Source organism: Hypanus sabinus, chromosome 5 (genome assembly GCF_030144855.1).
Source record: "Hypanus sabinus isolate sHypSab1 chromosome 5, sHypSab1.hap1, whole genome shotgun sequence".
Lineage (NCBI taxonomy): Eukaryota > Metazoa > Chordata > Chondrichthyes > Myliobatiformes > Dasyatidae > Hypanus > Hypanus sabinus.
The window spans coordinates 183,248,811-183,270,441 of record NC_082710.1 but is presented as its reverse complement, the minus strand read 5'-3'; the positions used below and the strand labels follow the sequence as shown (position 1 = coordinate 183,270,441).

The window sequence follows — 21,631 nt, the reverse complement described above, 5'->3', positions numbered from 1 at the left end:
CTCTGCTCCCGAATCTCCCTACGACATGGCCCGGGACCTCACCACACCCCACTCTGCTCCCCAATCTCCCTACAACACGGCCTGGGACCTCACCCCACCCCACTCTGCTCCCCAATCTCCCTGCACCACGCCCCAGGACCTCAGCCCACCCCACTCTGCTCCCCAATCTCCATGTAACATGGCCCAGGACCTCACCCCACCCCACTCTGCTCCCCAATCTCCCTACAACACGGCCCGGGACCTCACCCCACCCCACTCTGCTCCCCAAACTCCCTGCAACACGGCCCGGGACCTCACCCCACCCCACTCTGCTCCCTAATCTCCCTGCACCACGGCCCGGGATCTCACCCCACCCCACTCTGCTCCCCAATCTCCCCGAAACATCGCCGGGGACCTCACCCCACCCCACTCTGCTCCCCAATCTCCCTGCACCACGCCCCAGGACCTCAGCCCACCCCACTCTGCTCCCCAATCTCCCTGCACCACGGCCCGGGACCTCACCCCACCCCACTCTGCTCCCCAATCTCCATGTAACATGGCCCAGGACCTCACCCCACCCCACTCTGCTCCCCAATCTCCCTACAACACGGCCCGGGACCTCACCCCACCCCACTCTGCTCCCCAAACTCCCTGCAACACGGCCCGGGACCTCACCCCACCCCACTCTGCTCCCTAATCTCCCTGCACCACGGCCCGGGATCTCACCCCACCCCACTCTGCTCCCCAATCTCCCCGAAACATCGCCGGGGACCTCACCCCACCCCACTCTGCTCCCCAATCTCCCCAGAACACGGCCCAGGACTTCACCCCACCCCACTCTGCTCCCCAAACTCCCCGGAATATGGCCCGGGACCTCACCTCACCCCACTCTACTCCCTTATCTCCCTACAACACGGACCGGGACGTCACCCCCACCCCACTCTGCTCGCCAACCTCCCTACAACAAGGTCCGGGACCTCACCCCACCCCACTCTGCTCCCCAATCTCCCTGCACCACGCCCCGGGACCTCACCCCACCCCACTCTGCTCCCCAATCTCCCCGAAACATCGCCCGGGACCTCACCCCATCCCACTCTGCTCCCCAATCTCCCTACAACACTGCCCGGGACCTCACCCCACCCCACTCTGCTCCCCAATCTCCCTGCACCATCCCACTCTGCTCCCCAATCTCCCTACAACACTGCCCGGGACCTCACCCCAACCCACTCTGCTCCCCAGTCTCCCCGGAACACGGCCCAGGACCTCACCACACCCCATTCTGCTCCCCAATCTCCCCGGAATACAGCCCGGGACCTCACCCCACCCCCACTCTGCTCCCTTATCTCCCTACAACACGGCCCGGCACCTCACCCCCACCCATCTCTTCTCCCCAATCTCCCCGAAACACGGTCCGGGACCTCACCCCACCCCACTCTGCTCCCCAATCTCCCCGGAACACGGTCTGGGACATCACCCCACCCTACTCTGCTCCCCAATCTCCCCGGAACACGGCCCAGGATCTCACTCCACCCCACTCTGCTCCCCAATCTCCCTGCAACATGGTCCGGGACCTGACCCCACCCAACTCTGCTCCCCAATCTCCCTGTAACATGGCCCGGGACATCACCCCACCCCACTCTGCTCCCCAATCTCCCTGGAACACGGCCCAGGACCTCACCCCCACCCCACTCTGCTCCCCAATCTCCCCGAAACACGGCCCAGGACCTCACCCCACCCCATTCTGCTCCCCAGTCTCCCCGGAATACGGCCCGGGACCTCACCTCACCCCACTCTGCTCCCCAATCTCCCTGCAACACGGACCGGGACCTCACCCCACCCCACTCTGCTCCCCAATCTCCCTGTAACATGGCCCGGGTCATCACCCCTCCCCACTCTGCTTCCCAATCTCCCTGTAACATGGCCCGGGACCTCACCTCACCCCACTCTGCTCCCTTATCTCCCTACAGAACGGCCCGGGACCACACCCCCACCCCACTCTTCTCCCCAAACTGCCCGGAACACGGCCCGGGACCTCACCCCCACCCCACTCTGCTCCCCAATCTCCCCGGAACACTTCCCGGGACCTCACCTCACCCCACTCTGCTCCCTTATCTCCCTACAGAACGGCCCGGGACCACACCCCCACCCCACTCTTCTCCCCAAACTGCCCGGAACATGGCCCAGGACCTCACCCCCACCCCACTCTGCTCCCCAATCTCCCTGCACCACGGCCCGGGACCTCAGCCCACCCCACTCTGCTCCCCAATCTCCCTACAACACGGCCCGGGACCTCACCCCACCCCACTCTGCTCCCCAGTCTCCCTGGAACACGGCCCGGGACCTCACCCCACCCCACTCTTCTCCCCAAACTGCCCGGAACGTGGCCCGGGACCTCAGCCCACCCCACTCTGCTCCCCAATCTCCCTACAACACGGTCCGGGACCTCACCCCACCCCACTCTGCTCCCCAATCTCCCTGGAACACGACCCGGGACCTCACCCCACCCCACTCTCCTCCCCAAACTGCCCGGAACGTGGCCCGGGACCTCACCCCACCCCACTCTGCTCCCCAATCTCCCCGAAACAAGGTCCGGGACCTCACCCCACCACACTCTGCTCCCCAATCTCCCCGAAACAAGGTCCGGGACCTCACCCCACCCCACTCTGCTCCCCAATCTCCCCGAAACAAGGTCCGGGACCTCACCCCACCCTACTCTGCTCCCCAATCACACTGCAACCCGGCCCGGGAGATCACTCCACCCCACTCTGCTCCCCAATCTCCCCGGAACACGGCCCGGGATCACCCCACCCCACTCTGCTCCCCAATCTCCCTGCAACACGGTCCGGGACCTCACCCCACCCAACTCTGCTCCCCAATCTCCCTTTAACATGGCCCGGGACATCACCCCACCCCACTCTGCTCCCCAATCTCCCAGCAACACGGCCCGGGACCTCACTCCAGTCCACTCTGCTCCCCAATCTCCCTACAACACGGTCCGGGACCTCACCCCACCCCACTCTGCTCCCCAATCTCCCCGGAATATGGCCCGGGACCTCACCTCACCCCACTCTGCTCCCTTATCTCCCTACAACACGGCCCCGGACCTCACCCCCACCACACTCTTCTCCCCAGTCTCCCCGGAACACGGCCCGGGACCTCACCCCCACACCACTCTGCTCCCCAATCTCCCTGGAACACGGCCCGGGACCTCACCCCACCCCACTCTGCTCCCCAATATCCCTGGAACACGGCCCGGGAACTCACCCCACCCCACTCGGATCCCCAATCTCCCTGTACCACGACCCGGGACCTCACCCAACCCCACTCTGCTCCCCAATCTCCCTGTAACATGGCCCAGGACCTCACCCCACCCCACTCTGCTCCCGAATCTCCCTACGACACGGCCCGGGTCCTCACCCCACCCCACTCTGCTCCCCAATCTCCCTACAACACAGCCCGGGACCTCACCCCACCCCACTCTGCTCCCCAATCTCCCCGAAACATGGCCTGGGACCTCACCCCACCCCACTCTGCTCCCCAATCTCCCTACAACACTGCCCGGGACCTCACCCCACCCCACTCTGCTCCCCAATCTCCCTACAACACGGCCCGGGACCTCACCCCACCCCACTCTGCTCCCCAATCTCCCCGAAACATGGCCCAGGACCTCACCCCACCCCACTCTGCTCCCCAATCTCCCTGCACCATGAACCGGGAACTCACCCCACCCCACTCTGCACCCCAATCTCTCCAAAACATGGCCCGGGACCTCACTTTAAACATAACCCTCTCTCTGACCCCTCACACTCCCCAATCCTGCTAAACACACTCCGAGACCTCACCCAACCCTTCACACTTATCCCATCACTCCCACTGTAACACTCCACAGAGCACCACCCTATCCCCCATCACACCCCCCCGACACCTCGTACACCCCAAATCCCGCTACCGCACACCTGGTACCTCATCACATCAATCCAACTTTCCCCAATACCACACAGTGCCCTAAATCCTCTTACAATACACCTGGGTCTTCAGCCCATCCACCACACTATCCCTGACACCTCACACTCCCTTAATCCCTGTACTTCACTCCCCAAGACCTCAACCCACCCATCACATTCTCCCCGACACCTCACACTCCTCCAAATCCCTCTACTGCACTCCCTACGAACCCATCCCACCCATCACACTCCCCCCAACACCTCACACTCCCCAAATCCCTCTACAACTCCCTAGAACCCTACCCTTCACTCTCTCCCAACATCTCACACTCCTCCCAATCCCTGTGCAACAGTACCTAGAAAACCACTCATCACACTTTTCCCAATCTCTCTACAACACTCCCTACGAACCCATCCCACCCATCACACTCGCCCCGACACCCCACTCTCCTCGCAATCTCTCTACAACACCCCTACGAACCCATCCCACCCATCACACTCTCCCCGATACCCCACACTCCTCCCAAACTCTCTACAACACCCCCTACGAACCCATCCCACCCATCACACTCTCCCCAACATCTCACACTCCCTTAATCCCTCTACAACACTCCCTAGGAACCCATCCCACCCATCCCGATACCCCACACTCCTCCCAAACTCTCTACAACACCCCCTACGAACCCATCCCACCCAACACACTCTTCCCAACACCCCAGACTCCTCCAAATCCCTCTACTACACTTCCTAGGAAACCACCCATCGCACGCTTCCCAATCCCTCTACAACACTCCCTAGGAAACCATCCATCACACTCTTCCCAACACCCCACACTCCTCCAAATCCCTCTACAACACTCCCTAGGAAACCACCCATCGCACTCTTCCCAATCCCTCTACAACACTTCCTAGGAAACCATCCATCACACTCTTCCCAATCCCTCTACAACACTCCCTAGGAAACCACCCATCACACTCTTCCCAATCCCTCTACAACACTTCCTAGGAAACCATCCATCGCACTCTCCCCGACACCCCACACTCCTCCAAATCCCTCTACAACACTCCCTAGGAAACCACCCATCACACTCTTCCCAATCCCTCTACAACACTCCCTAGGAAACCACCCATCGCACTCTTCCCAATCCCTCTACAACACTCCCTTGGAAACCACCCATCGCACTCTCCCAACATCTCGCCCTCCTCCCAATCCCTCTACAACACTCCCTAGGAAACCCATCACGCTCTCCCCGACACACCACACGTGTCCAAATCCCTCGACAATACTGCCTAGGAACACACCCATTGCTCTCTCCCCAACATCTCACACTCCCTTAATCCCTCTACAACTCCCCAGAACCCTACCCTTCACGCTCTTCCAACATCTCACACTCCTCCCAATCCCTGTGCAACAGTACCTAGAAAACCACTCATCACACTTTTCCCAATCTCTCTACAACACTCCCTACGAACCCATCCCACCCATCACTCTCTCTCCGACACCCCACTCTCGTCGCAATCTCTCTACAACACCCCTACGAACCCATCCCACCCATCACACTCGCCCCGACACCCCACTCTCCTCGCAATCTCTCTACAACACCCCCTACGAACCCATCCCACCCATCACACTCTCCCCAACATCTCACACTCCCTTAATCCCTCTACAACACTCCCTAGGAACCCATCCCACCCATCACACTCGCCCCGACACCCCACACTCCTCCCAATCTCTCTACAACACCCCCTACGAACCCATCCCACCCATCACACTCTCCCCGATACCCCACACTCCTCCCAAACTCTCTACAACACCCCCTACGAACCCATCCCACCCAACACACTCTTCCCAACACCCCACACTCTTCCCAATCCCTCTACAACACTCCCTAGGAAACCATCCATCACATTCTCCCCGACACCCCACACTCCTCCAAATCCCTCTACAACACTCCCTAGGAAACCACCCATCGCACTCTTCCCAATCCCTCTACAACACTCCCTAGGAAACCATCCATCACACTCTCCCCGACACCCCACACTCCTCCAAATCCCTCTACAACACTCCCTAGGAAACCACCCATCACACTCTTCCCAATCCCTCTACAACACTCCCTAGGAAACCATCCATCACATTCTCCCCGACACCCCACACTCCTCCAAATCCCTCTACAACACTCCCTAGGAAACCACCCATCGCACTCTTCCCAATCCCTCTACAACACTCCCTAGGAAACCATCCATCACACTCTCCCCGACACCCCACACTCCTCCAAATCCCTCTACGACACTCCCTTGGAAACCACCCATCACATTCTCCCAACATCTCGCCCTCCTCCCAATCCCTCTACAACACTTCCTACGAACCCATCCCACCCATCACGCTCTCCCCGACACACCACACGTGTCCAAATCCCTCGACAATACTGCCTAGGAACACACCCATTGCTCTCTCCCCAACATCTCACACTCCCTTAATCCCTCTACAACTCCCCAGAACCCTACCCTTCACGCTCTCCCAACATCTCGCCCTCCTCCCAATCCCTCTACAACACTTCCTACGAACCCATCCCACCCATCACGCTCTCCCCGACACACCACACGTGTCCAAATCCCTCGACAATACTGCCTAGGAACACACCCATTGCTCTCTCCCCAACATCTCACACTCCCTTAATCCCTCTACAACACTCCCCAAGATCTCACCCCATCCATCACACTCTCCCCAACATCTCACACTCCTCAAAACTCCCTAGAAACCCACCTCGTATTACTCTCCTCATACACCCCGTCACCCTAAAACACACTTCAGTACCTCACCAAATGCATCACACGCTCCGATTCCCCAATACCCCTATAGCACTTCACATGCCTACCTCACACTACCCCAGTCAACCTACAACACACCATTAACAAGACTGCCTGGTCTCTGAGCCACCCCTCACTCGCACTTCACCAATTCCCCCTCAGTGTTCCCCGGGACCTCATCACTCTCTCCCCGTCACTCCAGGTGTCTGTGTGTGTGAGAGAGTGGGTGTGTGACTGTTTGTGTAAATGCGTCAGTGTTGTGCTTTTATGCGTAAATGTGTTTGTGTGTATGTGAATGCCTGTAAGTTTTTGCGTATGTGTACGTCTTTGTGTACGGTAATGCCTGTAAATGTGTGTGTGTGTGTGGTTGTATCGAGCATGTGAGTGTCAGTTTGTGTGTGTGTGTGTGTGTGTGTGTGTAAATGTGTATGTGTGAATGTCTGTCTGAATCTGTGAGTGTGTGAGAATGTCCATTTGTTTGTGCGTGTAGGCGTGTGAATGTTTGAGATTATGTTGTGTGTATGTGTGAGAATGTCTGTAAGTTTGTGTGAGTGTGCTTGATTTGTGTGTGTGTATGCCTGTAAGTTTGCATGTAAATGTGTGAGTGTGTGTATGTCTGTGTAAGAATGTGTGTGTGTGTGTGTGTGTGTGTGTGTGTGTGTGTGTGTGTGTGTGTGTGTGTGTGTGTGTGCCGGTGTTTGTGTGAGATGAAGACAAACTCAGGATTAGAAAAAGGTTCGCCAAATATATTTCCAGACTCTCTGATAACAAAAACACGCCATGGTTCCGACCCGGTACAAAAGGCCGAACTCTGCGTCGATCCAGTGGGTGGTGCTGAGTTGGAGACCGAGTCTAGTACTCACACTCCGCAAAGCAGCGTAAATGAAAGTTGGGCGTCTGCAAACCCCAAACCCCTCCGCCAACATGTCCCCAAGTGCAGGGCCGAGCGGCCGTTCCCCTTTGTGAGGGGTGGAGGCCGTCCCGGCCACAGGCTGTTGGCGGGGCTGAAAAGCCAATTAACCTGGATCCGAGCGGAGCGCAGACAATGGTGATAATGTGGGCGACGGTGTCGGCGGCAACGCCTGGCATCGGGGCGTGAGAGTTAGCTGTAAGCTCTAGTGAAGTCCCGGCAGCAACACCCTCGACCTCACTCCCTCCTGTCCGCTCGGTGAGGCCGCATCTTCATCTCTGCGAACGGGATGGAGAACTCGAAGCCCTTCCAGCCGAACCAGTTCACACCCTGTGGAGTGACGAGAGGCGGTCAGCGTCAATGAACTCCCACAGGGTGGGATAGGAGAGGAGTAGGGGGGAGATGAGGGGTGGGGAGGAGGGAAGGGGAGATGAGGGGTGAAAGAGGTAGTGTCTGGGAGGTGGTGTAGAGAGGGTGAAAGTGCAGGAGGGAGTGGGAGAGTGAGGGTGCGGAAGAGCGCGGGGTGAAAGTAGCAGGAAAATTGAGATTGAAAACTCGGTGAGAGTTTGGGCAAGGCAGCGAAGTCTGGAGTTGCACAGACGGGGTAGAATAGAGTTGCGGGGGCAAGAGGGGCGGACAGGAGGGGAGGCAAGCGTAAGGAACCGAGGGAGGGGAGCGGGGAGGTGACCCGTTACCTGGTGGTCTTTGTTGTTGCCATATTCCCCGTTGAGGTTGACGCGGTGACAGTTCTGGTACCACCAGCCTCCCCTGTAGGAGACGGCGCAGTTGGTCAGCGAGTTGTCATTGTCCTCGTCCACGGTGGTGAAGTTACTGCCCCGGTGGTAGGCCAGGGAGTTGCCTGTGAGAAGGACAGGGATCGTTTACATGGAGTCAGCTGGAGACGCTCATGGAGTGAGTGAGTACTGTTTTGGATTCGCTCCATAACCTTTACTTTTTTTAACCTTTGATCACCCTTATTCAGCTTATTTTTACCTATACCGAAAGTTTCTTTGTTAATTTTTTTTTGGATTTACTGCCAAGAGTTTGTTGTGAACTTTTGAAAATATGCAAACAGAAATGTCTCTCAGGTCTAAGGGATGGGATCCCGGACGCAATCCGAACGGTAACGGAAAAAAGCAGGCTCCGCCACAACAAACTCAACTAACTTTTGAATTATTTATGGAGGTTTTGGATAAAAAATTTGCTGAACTACAACAATTTTTTAAAGAAGATATAAAGGCTTTTCAAGAGTACATGGTTAAGACGGATTCAGTAATTAAACAGCAACAAGCTCTTATTGCGTCTCTGCAAGAAGATGCTCGGAAGCGAGATTTGACTATTGAAAAACTGCAACAGGATTGAATTTCGACCATTAAGCTGATGGAAGCCCTTAAAGCCAAGAGTGACGATTTTGAGAATCGCTCCAGAAGACAGAACTTACGTATACTTGGTCTTCCAGACGGCATAGAAAAAGATGACCCTTCGAAATATTTTGCTCAACTTTTAAAAGAAGCGTTTCCGACGATTTTCCCGAATAACCCCCCTTTATTGGATCGGGCACATAGAATTCGGCGTCGATCACCGAGTGTTACCGACAAACCTTCGGTGGTAATTGTCCGGTTCCATTATGTACATGACAAAGAACAAGTTATAAGAGCAGCTCGTCGGGCAGGAATGATTAAATTCAAAGAATTTTGCTTCCGCCTGGTCGAAGACTTTAGTCTTGACCTTTTAAAAAGAAGGCTTCTTTTTAAACCGTTGATGGCTGAATGTTATGAGAAAAATCTGAAACCTGCGCTTCTATACCCTGCGAAGCTTCGAATTTCTCCGTCGAATGCTCCACGACAGGTTTTCATTTCAACTTCAGAAGCGAGAAAATATCTGGAGGAGAACTTCCCTACTGCTACAGACACCAGTCTCTAATAAATGAACGATTCTGATCGTGTAACATGGTTCCCGATCTCTTAAACCAGAATTAAAATCTGGTTATTGGTGTAGGTTCATCCTAGACTTTATACTTAAGATAAAGTGTGTTTTCATCATATTAATTGTTTTGCCTTATACACTTTAATCATTTAACTACATACTTGTCCATTAACTTTGTTCCTTCGAAGGTATATTTTTAATTCTTTGAAGGTGAATTTTTCTTTGATTAAGATGGTGGTTTTTTGAAAAAGATTTTTGGTTTTGCTTAAGATCGCATTATGTTTTTATTTTTTTCGCCTTTTTCCTACAATGCATCGCTTATCATTGCTTAAATATTTTTTGTTTTGTCTGGGCTAGAGCCCGATTTATAATTTTTTTTAGTGATTATATTTTTATTTTTTTTACAACTAACTATACTTAGAAATATGTTTTTTATTATAGCGATTTTAATTTTTAAATTTGGGGTGATTCTTTTATATATATCCTTTATATTTGGAGTGTTCTTCAGCTGACATGGGGGTAGGATTAGTCTTACTTTTTCCCTTTTTAAGTCATATTTTGGCTTTTTCTCTTTTTCTTGGGGGGGGGTGGGGGGATGGTCTGTTTTCTAATTCTATTTATTTTGTACCAGTTTGTGTTAGTTTTTTTATTTGGGCTGTTTTTGAACTTCAAATATGTCTGTGTTGTCGTCACTTCCGGGTCTTCTCTTTACTTTTGTTCCTCTTCCGGGTGCATGAGTTTATAAGTTGGTTAACCCTTTCTATACCAAAGGGTTGATTTTAGAAATATGGCTCAGACCATTAATTTTGTGTCTCGGAATACTAATGGTTTAAATCATCCAATTAAACGAAAGAAGATTTTCAAAGTATTCCAAAGACTTAATGCTCATATCATTTTTGTACAAGAAACTCATGTGAGGAAGGAGGACAAATTTCGTTTTTTTAGATTTTGGCGGGGTCAACAGTATCACGCAAATTCGAATGCTAAAGTAAAAGGAGTTTCAATTTTTATTGACTCCTCTATTTCATTTGTTCAACATGATATTTTTTCGGATCCGAATGGCAGATTTTTGTTAATTACGGGTTTACTTTGTAATAAAAAGGTTGCTTTGGTTAATGTTTACACTCCAATGTGGATTGTCCTGACTTTTTTAAGTCTTTATTTACCTCTTTACCCAATCTAAACGAATATAAGTTAATAATGGGTGGTGACTTTAATTGTTGTTTAAATCCTCTGATGGATAAATCTTTATCTATTCAGACTTTACCTAATATATTTGTATTATTATTAACTCTTTATATTTGTATATAAACTCTTTATATATATATTATTAACCCTAATATATTTGTATTTGTATTAACTCTTTTTTGACTGACAATGGAGTTTTTGATATTTGGAGATTCCGGCATCCTAATGACAGAGTTTTCTTTTTTCTCACGTTTATCACTCTTATTCGAGAATTGATTATTTTTTTGTAGACTCTTGTTTTATTCCATCGGTAATCGGTTGTAATTACGATATTATAGCTATCTCTGACCATGCTCCATTATTACTTTCTGTGAAATTTACGGATACAGCTTCTAATGCTAGACAATGGCGATTTGACTTTACCTTGTTGCAAGACTCTGACTTTATAAAATTTATGGAGGAGCAGATCGACTTCTTCTTTTCAACTAATTCTACAGATGATATTTCCTGCGGAACACTTTGAGACACTTTTAAAGCGTATATACGTGGACAGATTATTTCTTATTCTGTTGGTTTGAGGAAACGTACTAAGATGGAAACTCTTTTATTGGTTGATAAAATTAAAGAGATTGATAAGAAATATTCGATTGCTCCTAGTAAGGAGCTTTACAAACAAAGGGTTGAACTTCAAATGGAACTTAGTTTATTACTTACATCCTCGATTGAAAATCAATTAATGAAAACTAAATCTGATTTTTATATACATAGTGATAAATCTGGTAAACTGTTAGCTAGTCAATTGAAGAATGCTTTGGTTAAATGTTAAATCACTAAGATTGGTCAGCAGAATGGGAATCTGACAGTTAATCATGATGAGATAAATAAGGCATTTCAAGACTTCTATACCTCCCTGTATCAATCTGAATTTCCTCAAGATCAGAATACCATGTCTGATTTTCTTGGGAAATTAAATTTTCCAAGATTATCATCTGATGATCTTTTGATATTGGATACTCCTATTACGGATGTAGAAATTAAAGGGGCTATTTCCTCAATGAATTCTGGGAAAGCACCGGGTCCAGATGGTTATACAGTTGAATTTTTTAAATTTTTTTCCACTACTCTTTCCCCTTGGTTAGGTAAGGTTTTTGAGGAAGCCATTAGATTGGGGAATTTGCCACAATTTTTTTTATAGAGCTTCCATTTCTTTAATATTGAAGAAAGATAAAGACCCTACTAATTGTGCTTCTTATAGACCAATATCTTTATTGAATGTAGACTCCAAGATTTTTTCCAAGTTACTGGCATCTAGATTGGAGAAGGTATTACCCAAAATTATTTCAGATGATCAAACTGGTTTTATTAAAAATCGTTATTCTTTTTTTAACATTAGTAGATTGTTGAATATTGTTTATACTCCCTCACATGACACTTCAGAATGCGTGATTTCATTAGATGCGGAGAAAGCATTTGATAGAGTTGAATGGCCTTACTTATTTAATGTGTAGGAGAAGTTTAATTTTAGTCCGATATTTATATCATGGATTAAATTGATTTATCATACTCCAGTAGCCTCAGTGTTTACCAATAATCAAAGATCTCCCTTTTTTCGCCTATTTCGGGCACTAGACAAGGATGTCCTCTTAGTCCATTACTATTTAACATTGCCTTAGAACCTTTGGCAGTTGCCATCAGACAATCACAGGATATTTTGGGTATTAATTGTGGGACAGATATTCATAAGTTATCTTTGTATGCAGATGATTTATTACTATTCATTTCTAACCCGGAGAAATCCATTCCAGCAGTTTTATCATTATTGGCTCAATTTAGTGAATTTTCTGCATATAAGTTAAATCTTAATAAAAGTGAATTGTTTCCTTTGAATAAACGGGTCCCAATTTATGGAAATTTACCTTTTAAATTAGTTAATGACTCTTTTACTTATTTAGGGATCAAAATCACAAAAAACCTTAAAGATTTATTTAGATTTAATTTTTTACCCTTAATTGATCAGATTAAAGGTTTGTTTACTAAGTGGTCACCTTTATCTTTATCCCTAATAGGTAGGATTAATGCTATTAAGATGGTTATTTTACCTAAGTTTTTATATATTTTTCAAGCGATACCAATTTTTATCCCAAAATCTTTTTTTACTAATGTTGACTCTAAAATTTCTTCATATATATGGCAGAATAAAAATCCCAGGTTAGGTAAAACACATTTACAGAAGACTAAAAAGGAAGGCGGGTTAGCATTACCTAATTTCAGATTTTACTACTGGGCAGTTAATATTAGATATTTTTTATGTTGTTTGAAAGATGGGGGTGGATCTTTTGGCCCTTGTTGGGTGAGTTTAGAAACTAAATTGGTATCAACTTATGCTCTGGGTTCTATTTTAGGGACTTCTCTCCTTTTTGCTCTTTCTAAATTGCCGAAACGAATTGACAACCCGATAGTTAAACATACTTTGCGTATATGGTTACAATTTCGGAGATTTTTTGGGTTGACTCAATTCGTTTTAAATAGTCCTATTGTATCTAATTGTTTTTTTCACCCTTCCATTATAGATCAAGCTTATTCGGCTTGGAAAACTAAGGGATTATTACGATTTTCTGATTTATTTTTAGAGAATTGTTTCATGTCTTTTGAGCAATTATCCAACAAATATAACTTGCCTGGATTTCATTTTTTTAGATATTTACAGATTAGACATTTTTTAAGTTCTGTACTCTCTACGTTTCCAAATTTTGTGCCTTCAGATATTTTGGAGAGTTTATTTGAATTAGACCCTTTTCAAAAAGGGCTTATTTCAAAACTTTATAATATAATTATGAAGATACGTTCAGAGCCTCTTTATAAGACTAAAAAGGATTGGGAAAGAGCTTAGTATTTCTAGTGAGAATTGGGATAGAATTCTTCAATTAGTTAATACATCATCGTTATGTGCCAAACATTCATTAATACAATTTAAGGTCGTACATAGGGCCCATATGTCCAAGGATAAATTAGCTCATTTTTACTCTCATATTAGTCCTATTTGTGATAGATGTCAATCTGAAATTGCGTCTTTAACTCATATGTTTTGGTCTTGTTCATTTTTGGAGAAATATTGGAAAGATATTTTTGATATTTCTGCGGTTTTGAATATCGATTTACAACCTCATCCTATTACCCCAATTTTTGGTTTACCAATCTTAGACTCACTGCATTTATCTTCTTCTGCCCATCGAATGATTGCATTTCTAACTCTGATGGCTAGAAGATCTATATTGTTGAATTGGAAGGAAATTGATCCTCCCACTGTATTTCATTGGTTCTCTCAAACTATGTTATGTTTAAATTTAGAAAAAATTAGAAGTGGTACTTTTGAGACTTCTATTAAATTTGAAAAGTTGTGGAGACCATTTATTCAACATTTTCATATGATGTAATATGACCCTGTGCCAAGTTCATTTGATTTCCCAGCTTTTAGCTTATGTATTTTGAGAGGACCGGAAGAGACGGCATTGATGAATACTTATTTTTGTGAGATATTATAAACAGCCCCCTTTTTTTCCCTTTTTTTTGCTTCTTTTTTCTTCTATATTAGTTATTACTTATTAGATTAGATTAGCTAGTTTTGCATTATATTTTTTTTCTTTCTTTTTTCTGTTCTCTTTATATCTTATATTATGAAATATTTAGACTTACTATGTTCATACATATATTTTATGGCTTATGTCTTGGTAAATTCATTTATATTGTAACTATTATATATGTTTTTTTTCATATGTAATGGAATTTATATGTTGGTAATTTCTTTATCAATATATCATTTGTATTCTGTACATATTACTAATATTAATAAAAAGATTTAGAAAGAAAGAAAGAAAGGGATCGTTTACATGATGCGGACTACTGGGATTCTTTTAAACCAAGTCTGACGTTGATTGTTGGTGATTTGAGTGTCTGAGAAACTGCTGATCACCTGGGATTTTCACGCACAGCGGGAGAATGGTGCGAAAAACGAGAAACATTCAGTGAGCTGCTGTTCTCTGGGTGAAAACCCAGTGTTAACGAGAGAGTTCGGAGGAGAATGGCTCGAGCTGGCAGGAAGGTAACTGAGAAAACCACACATTTATTTATTTATTTACAGTCCATTCCAGCCCAACGAGCCAGCACCGTCCAATCACACCCACATGACTGATGGACTTTACTAACTGGTATCGATTCGGACAGTGGCTGAACCCCAATCAGTGACTGAGAGATCACATAAACTCTTTACAGGTGGCAGCAGAAAATGAAGCCTTGTCACGGTCACTGTAACAGTATTGTATTATTTTTTAAATTTATTTCGAGATACAGTGGGGGAACAGGTTTCTCCAGCTGCACCGCTCAGGAGCCCACTGATTTTAACCTCAGCCGAGCCGGAGGATAACCTACAATGACCAGTTAATCTACTAACCGGTATGTCTCTGGACTGTTCGGAAAGCAGAGAACCTGGGATTATACAAACTTGCTTGCAGAGGATGCTGGAGCTGGTCTCCACACCCTGAGCTGAGACGACAGCGGAGCACCCCGATGGCGTTACAACAGCGGTGGCAGAAGAGCACAACACGTCAAACCTTTAAGTGGGTGGGCTACAGTGGCAGCAGACCATGCCGGGTTCCACCCCTGTACCTAATAAAGTGGCCGCTGAGTTTAAGAGTGTGGCATCTTATCAAAGGCTTTCTCCTGGCTCAAGGCGACCCCCCCCCACCCCCCCAGCCGTCCTGCTCGTGTCCCAGAGCAGCGTGAGGATAGTTGCTGGATGTGGCAGTGACTCACCTGCAGTTCCGGCATATCTTCCCAGCCCCAACCGGTACTTCACAGCTGCGCCTTCCACCACAAAGTTGTCGTAGGTGGCGTACACAGACTCCTCGCCAGCACGCAGGTCCACACGCATCTCGAAGCGCTGCTGTGATGTCAGTTGGTGTAGGTTCTCCAGACCTGGCAAGCGAAAGATTAAAGGAAAAAAATATAGCTTTACTTGTCACCAGCATTGGTCCGCGGCCGTGCTGGGGCGGGGGGAGGGGGCAGGCCACTCGTGTCACCCTGCTTCCAGCACAACATAACCCTAACCTGTACGGCCTTGGACTGTGGGAGGGAAACCGGAGGAAACCCATGCAGTCACAGGGAGAACGTATCAACTCCTTACAGACTCGGTGGGAATTAAACCCACGTAGCTAGCTCTGTAAAGCATTACACAAACCACTACACTACTGTGCCGCCCCTGGTCTGACATGAGGGGAGGAAGGGCAACTCCCAATACTTCCGAGACTGGGCTAATGGGTGTGGAAAGCCCGTAACATCCCAACGACGGCCAGTTACTTCGTTCCCAATCCATTCCCGACACCTGCCTCCTTCCTCCCCATGACTGGTGTAGAGTCAGACAGTAACACAGAGTGAAAAGAAGCTTCATTTTGAGATGACTAGAGTATGAAAGCTAGGATATAGTCGCTGTTCCCTCTCAGCTGCACTGGTGCACGGCTGCTGCGCTGTAACAGAATTGCTTCCGAGCACGTCCCGAGCAGCTGGGATAACACAGCTGTCAGGCCGTGTAAGAACTTCTTGCGCAGAGCAACGGTTGGTCCACACAGCTGTAAAAAATAAACTAGAGAGGACGTTGGATGTGGTTCCGAGGCTTTGTAAGGCATTGGTCAGACCACACAGAGTATCGTGAGCTGGTTTTGATCCCATATGTATGACAGATGTGCTAGCATTGTGAGGGTCCGAAGAAGGTTCACACCAATGATTCTGGGAATGAAAGGGTTATGGGGGGCATCTGAGGCTGTACTCTCTGGAGTTCAGAAGAATTGGGGGGTCAATCTAATGAAAACCTATCGAATATTTAAAGGCCTAGACAGAGTGGCATGGGGAGGATGTTTCCCCTGGTGGGGGAGTTCAGGACCAGAACTCCCTGGTCTTAGAATAGAGGAACGTCCATTTAAACAGAGATGAGGAGGAATTTCTTTAGCCACAAGGTGGAATTCTTCGGCCCATTCGGCTGTGAAGGCCACAATATTTGGCCTATTTGAAGCACAGGTTGATAGGTTCAGGGTGTCAACAGTTATGGGGAGATGGCAGGGAACTGGGGTTGAGAGGAAGAATGATGGAATGGTGGAGCAGACTCGATGGGCTAGTTGACATAATTCTGCTCTGCTCCTATGGTGTTAAAACAGGCCTCTCAGCCTAACTGGCCCGTGCCTTTTCTCTCCATGTACCTGTTCAGGTGCCTCCATCACTCTGTCCGGCTGATCATTCCATACACAAACTATGTGAAGACATCAGCCTCCTTGGGGCCTTGTCAAATTATTCCTCTCACACCCTAAACTTGAATACTCTAGGCTTTGATTCCTTTTCTTTGGAATGGAAAAGGCCTGTGTATATTTGCCCCATCTATGCCCCTCATGATTTTATACACCTCTGTAATGTTGGAGTGGAGATACGTCTCTGTGAAAGGAGATGTAAGGTGCTCCGTCTCTCCGCTAGCCTGCAGGTCACCCTTGGGCAAGGTGTAGCACCTGCTTAGACCATCAGGATCGAATGGTAAAACACTTCTGTAGAAAAATTTCCCAAATACAATCATGGTCATGTAAAGCCATGATTGCCAATGTCATACGACACTGTACATAATGATGATGGTGGTACGGTACCACCACCCAGGACATGCCCTGCTCTCGCTATGCCCATCGAGCAGGAGATACAGGGGCCTTAGGTTCCACACCACCATGTTCAGCAACAGATATTACCCTTCAAACGTCAGGCTCTTGAACCAGAGGGGATAACTTCACTCATTCCAACTCTGATCTGATTCTACGACCTACAGGCTCACTTTCAAGGACTCTTTACAATTCCTGCTCTCAGAACTATTTTTGTTTACAGACTCTCTTCTTTTGCACACTGGCTGTCCGTCAGCCTTTGTCTCTTTATGTAGGTTTCTTTGTAAAAGTTCTATAAGTTCTCTTTATTTCCCTGTAAATGCCCACAAAAAAGTGAATCTCAAGGTACTGTATGGTGACATATATATACTTGGACAATAAATTTACTTGAATTTATCTATACGTTCAAATGAGTAAGACCAAAAGACAGAGGAACAGAATTAGGCCATTCTGCCCACTGAGTGTCTCTGCCATTCCATCATGGCTGATTTGCAATCCCTCTCAATCTCATCCTTCTGCCTTCTCCCCATAACCTTTGACACCCAGACTAATCAAGAACCTATCAAGATCTGCTTTAAATATATCCAATGACATGACCTCCACAGCTGTCTGTGCAATGAATTCCACAGATTCACCACCCTCTGGCTAAAGAAATTCCTCCTCATCTCTGTTCCAAATGGACGTTCCTCTATTCTGAAGCTGTGTCCTCTGGTCCTAGACTCCCCCACTATAGGAATCATCCTCTCCACATCTACTCTATCTGTGTCCTCTGGTCCTAGATTCCCCCACTATAGGAAACATCCTCTCCACATCCACTCTATCTGTGTCCTCTGTTCCTAGACTCCCCCACAATGGGAAACATCCTCTCCACATCCACTCTCTCTGTGTCCTCTGGTCTTAGACTCCCCCACAATGGGAAACATCCTCTCCACATCCACTCTATCGGTGTCCTCTGGTCCTAGACTCCCCCACTATGGGAAACATCCTCTCCACATCCACTCTATCTGTGTCCTCTGGTCCCAGACTCACCCACTATAGGAAACATCCTCTCCACATCCACCCTATCTGTGTCCTCTGGTCCTAGACTCCCCCACTATAGGAAACATCCTCTCCACATCCACTCTATCTGTGTCCTCTGGTCCTAGACTCCCCCACTATAGGAAACATCCTCTCCACATCCACTCTATCTGTGTCCTCTGGTCCCAGACTCACCCACTATAGGAAACATCCTCTCCACAGCCATTCTTCTAAAACATAGAGAGTACAGACCCAGAGAGATCAAACACTCTTCATATGTTAACTCTTTCATTTTTGGAATCAGTCACGTGATCCAAGAATGCAAGGGTTCTCATTTTAAACCAGGTAAGAAAATACTTGTGGAATGGAGGGTTTTAATAGTTTTAATACAAGAAATGTGTGAATCCTTCACAGTCACGGCACTTCGGGTGGTTAAGATGGCTTTTAGTGTGTTGGCCTTCGTTAGTCGGGGGATGGCGATCAAGAGCCATGAAGTAATGTGGCAGTTCTCCAAAACCCTGGTTAAACCCCGCTTGGAGAACTGTGTTCATTCTCTGGCCACCTCATGGAAAGGATGTGGAAACCTCCGAAAGAATGCAGAGGAGACTTACCAGGATGCCATCTGGATTCCAGAGGATGTCCTAAGAGAATAGGTTAAGCACCTTACGGTTTTTCTCCTCGATACAAAGGAGCGTGAGAGGCAACTTGATGGAGCTGTACAGGTCGATGGAGTGGACAGCCAGAGCCATTTTCCCAGGACAGAAATGGCTAGTCCAAGAAATCATAATTTTAAGGTGATCGGAGGAAAACATAGGGAGATGACAGCGGCAAGTTATCTTGGACAGAGAATGGTGGTACATGGAATGCCCTGCCAGGGGCAGTGGTAGAGGCAGATACGTTAGAGATATATCTAAGCGACTCATGGGCATGATGTGGATGAAAGAAGGGAGGGAAGTGTTAGATTGGTCTTAGAGTAGGCAAGAAGGTCAGCACAACATTGTGGGCCAAATGGCCTGTATTCTATGTTGCTCTGAGTTAATTTCCTGTTATAGTCAGGTCTAGAATCTGATCACGATGAGGATGAAAAGTGCCCCAGTGGTCCCTGATCTTGAGCCACCCTCTGGTGTGACTATCTCGTGTTGCTTACCCAGCCAGTGTTCTGCAGCGAGGTCCCCAAATCCAGCCACGTAGTCCTTCCAGCTACGCGTGAAGTTGAGCTGCCCATTCATTCTCCTCTGGAAAACCTGCGGGAAGGGGACAGGAAAACTGTCACAGTGCAGAGGTACCTTGCATCCCCTACTCTATGGACAAGGATCACCCCTCAGTCTCCTTCGCTCCAGAAAAAAGTCCCAGCCCATTACCATATTTCAAGCCCTCCATTCTGTGCATTCTGGTTTGTCCTCCCCACCCAGTCTTCAGTGGGTTTAAATTAACATCAACCACAAGACCAAATGAGAAAGGAGCAGAGGTCGGCCTCTTGATCCAACAAGTCTGTTCCACCATTCCATCATGACTGACGATCAGCCCTGGCCTCCTCCTCCTGCATCTGCAATTGCTGAATGCAGCTCTCACCATTACAGGCAGTTTCTGCTCCTGGGAATCTCTGGTGTCCATTAGGATTGGCATCTAGACCATTACACCACAAGGCATAAAACAGAGTTAGGCCATTTGGCTCATCCCATCTGCTCTGGCATTTCATTATGCCTGATATATTATCCCTCTGGCTAAAGAAACTATAACCATATAACAATTACAGCACGGAAACAGGCCATCTTGGCCCTTCTAGTCTGTGCCAAATGCTTACTCTCACCTAGTCCCACCTACCTGCACTCAGCCCATAACCCTCCATGCCTTTCCTGTCCATATACCTATCCAATTTTACTTTAAATGACAAAATTGAACCTGCCTCTACCACTTCTACTGGAAGCTCATTCCACACAGCTACCACTCTCTGAGTAAAGAAGTTCCCTCTTGTGTTACCCTTAAACTTTTGCCCCTTAACTCTCAACTCATGTCCTTTTGATGGAATCTCCCCTACTCCCAATGGAAAAAGCCTATCCACGTCAACTCTATCTATCCCCCTCAGGATTTTAAATACCTCTATCCAAATACTACTCTGCATCTGTTCTCACTTAAACTGCACCCTATGGTTCTGAAAGAGGGGGTGTTAGAGATTGTGGAGGCATTAGTAATGATCTTTGGACTCTGGAATGGTGCCAGAGGACTGGAAAATTGCAAATGTCACTCCACTCTTTAAGAAAGGAGGAAGCAACAGAGAAAATTATAGACCAGTTAGCTTGACAGTGGTTGGGAAGCTGTTGGAGTCATTTGTTAAGGATGAGGTTATGGAGTATTTAGTGACACAGGACAAGATAGGACAAAGTCAGCATGGTTTCCTTCAAGGAAAATCTTGTCTGACAAAGCTGTTGGAATTCCTCGAGGAGATTACAAGTAGGATAGATGAAGGGGATGCAGTGGATGTTGTATATTTGGACTTTCAGAGGGCCTTCAACAAGGTGTCATATATGAGGCTACTTACCAAGTTAAGAGCCCGTGGTATTACAGGAAAGTTACTAACATGGTTAGAGCATTGGCTGATGGATAGGAGGCAGCAAGTGGGAAGAAAATGATCCTTTTCTGGTTGGCTGCCAGTGTCTAGTGCTGTTCCGCAGGGGTTGGTGTTGGGACCACTTCTTTTTACGCTGCATATCAATGATTTAGATGATGGAATCGATGGCTTTGTTTTCCATGTTTGCAGATGATACCAAGATTGACGGAGGGGCAAGTTGTGTTGAGAAAAAAGGTAGGCTGCAGAAGGACTTAGATGGATTAGGAGAAAGGGCAAGAAAGTGGCAAATAAAATACAATGGTCATGTACTTCGGTAGTAGAAATAAATGTGCGGAATACTTTCTAAACGGGCAGAAAATCCAAAAATCTGAGATGCAAGGGGACTTGTGAGTCCTTGTGCAGAAAAGCTAAAGGTTAACTTGCAGATAGAGTCGGTGGTGAGGAAGGCAAATGCAATGTTGCATTTATTTCAAGAAGAATAGAATATAAAAGGAAGGAGATAATGCAGAGCCTTTATAAGACACTAGACATGTTTACTACCATCACCAACACCCTGACCCAGTAATAAGCTGTCAGCAATACCCCAGCCCAGTAATAAACTGTTACCA

At 47.6% G+C, this 21,631-nt stretch overlaps 1 protein-coding gene across 1 annotated transcript in view; it reads right to left on the bottom strand.

Annotated features, from left to right (window-relative positions):
* Window positions 1-7,475: 7,475 nt before the first annotated feature.
* Window positions 7,476-21,631, bottom strand: part of LOC132394859 (tenascin-X-like) — a 168,568-nt gene continuing 154,412 nt past the window's right edge. Inside the window, exons 41-44 of the mRNA XM_059971266.1 lie at window positions 19,602-19,698; window positions 15,564-15,725; window positions 8,336-8,499; window positions 7,476-7,970 (exon numbers count right to left, since the gene is read on the bottom strand). Of these exons, the coding sequence (XP_059827249.1) occupies window positions 7,878-7,970; window positions 8,336-8,499; window positions 15,564-15,725; window positions 19,602-19,698 (516 nt within the window). The 3' untranslated portion in view covers window positions 7,476-7,877. The remainder of the gene's footprint in view (window positions 7,971-8,335; window positions 8,500-15,563; window positions 15,726-19,601; window positions 19,699-21,631) is intronic.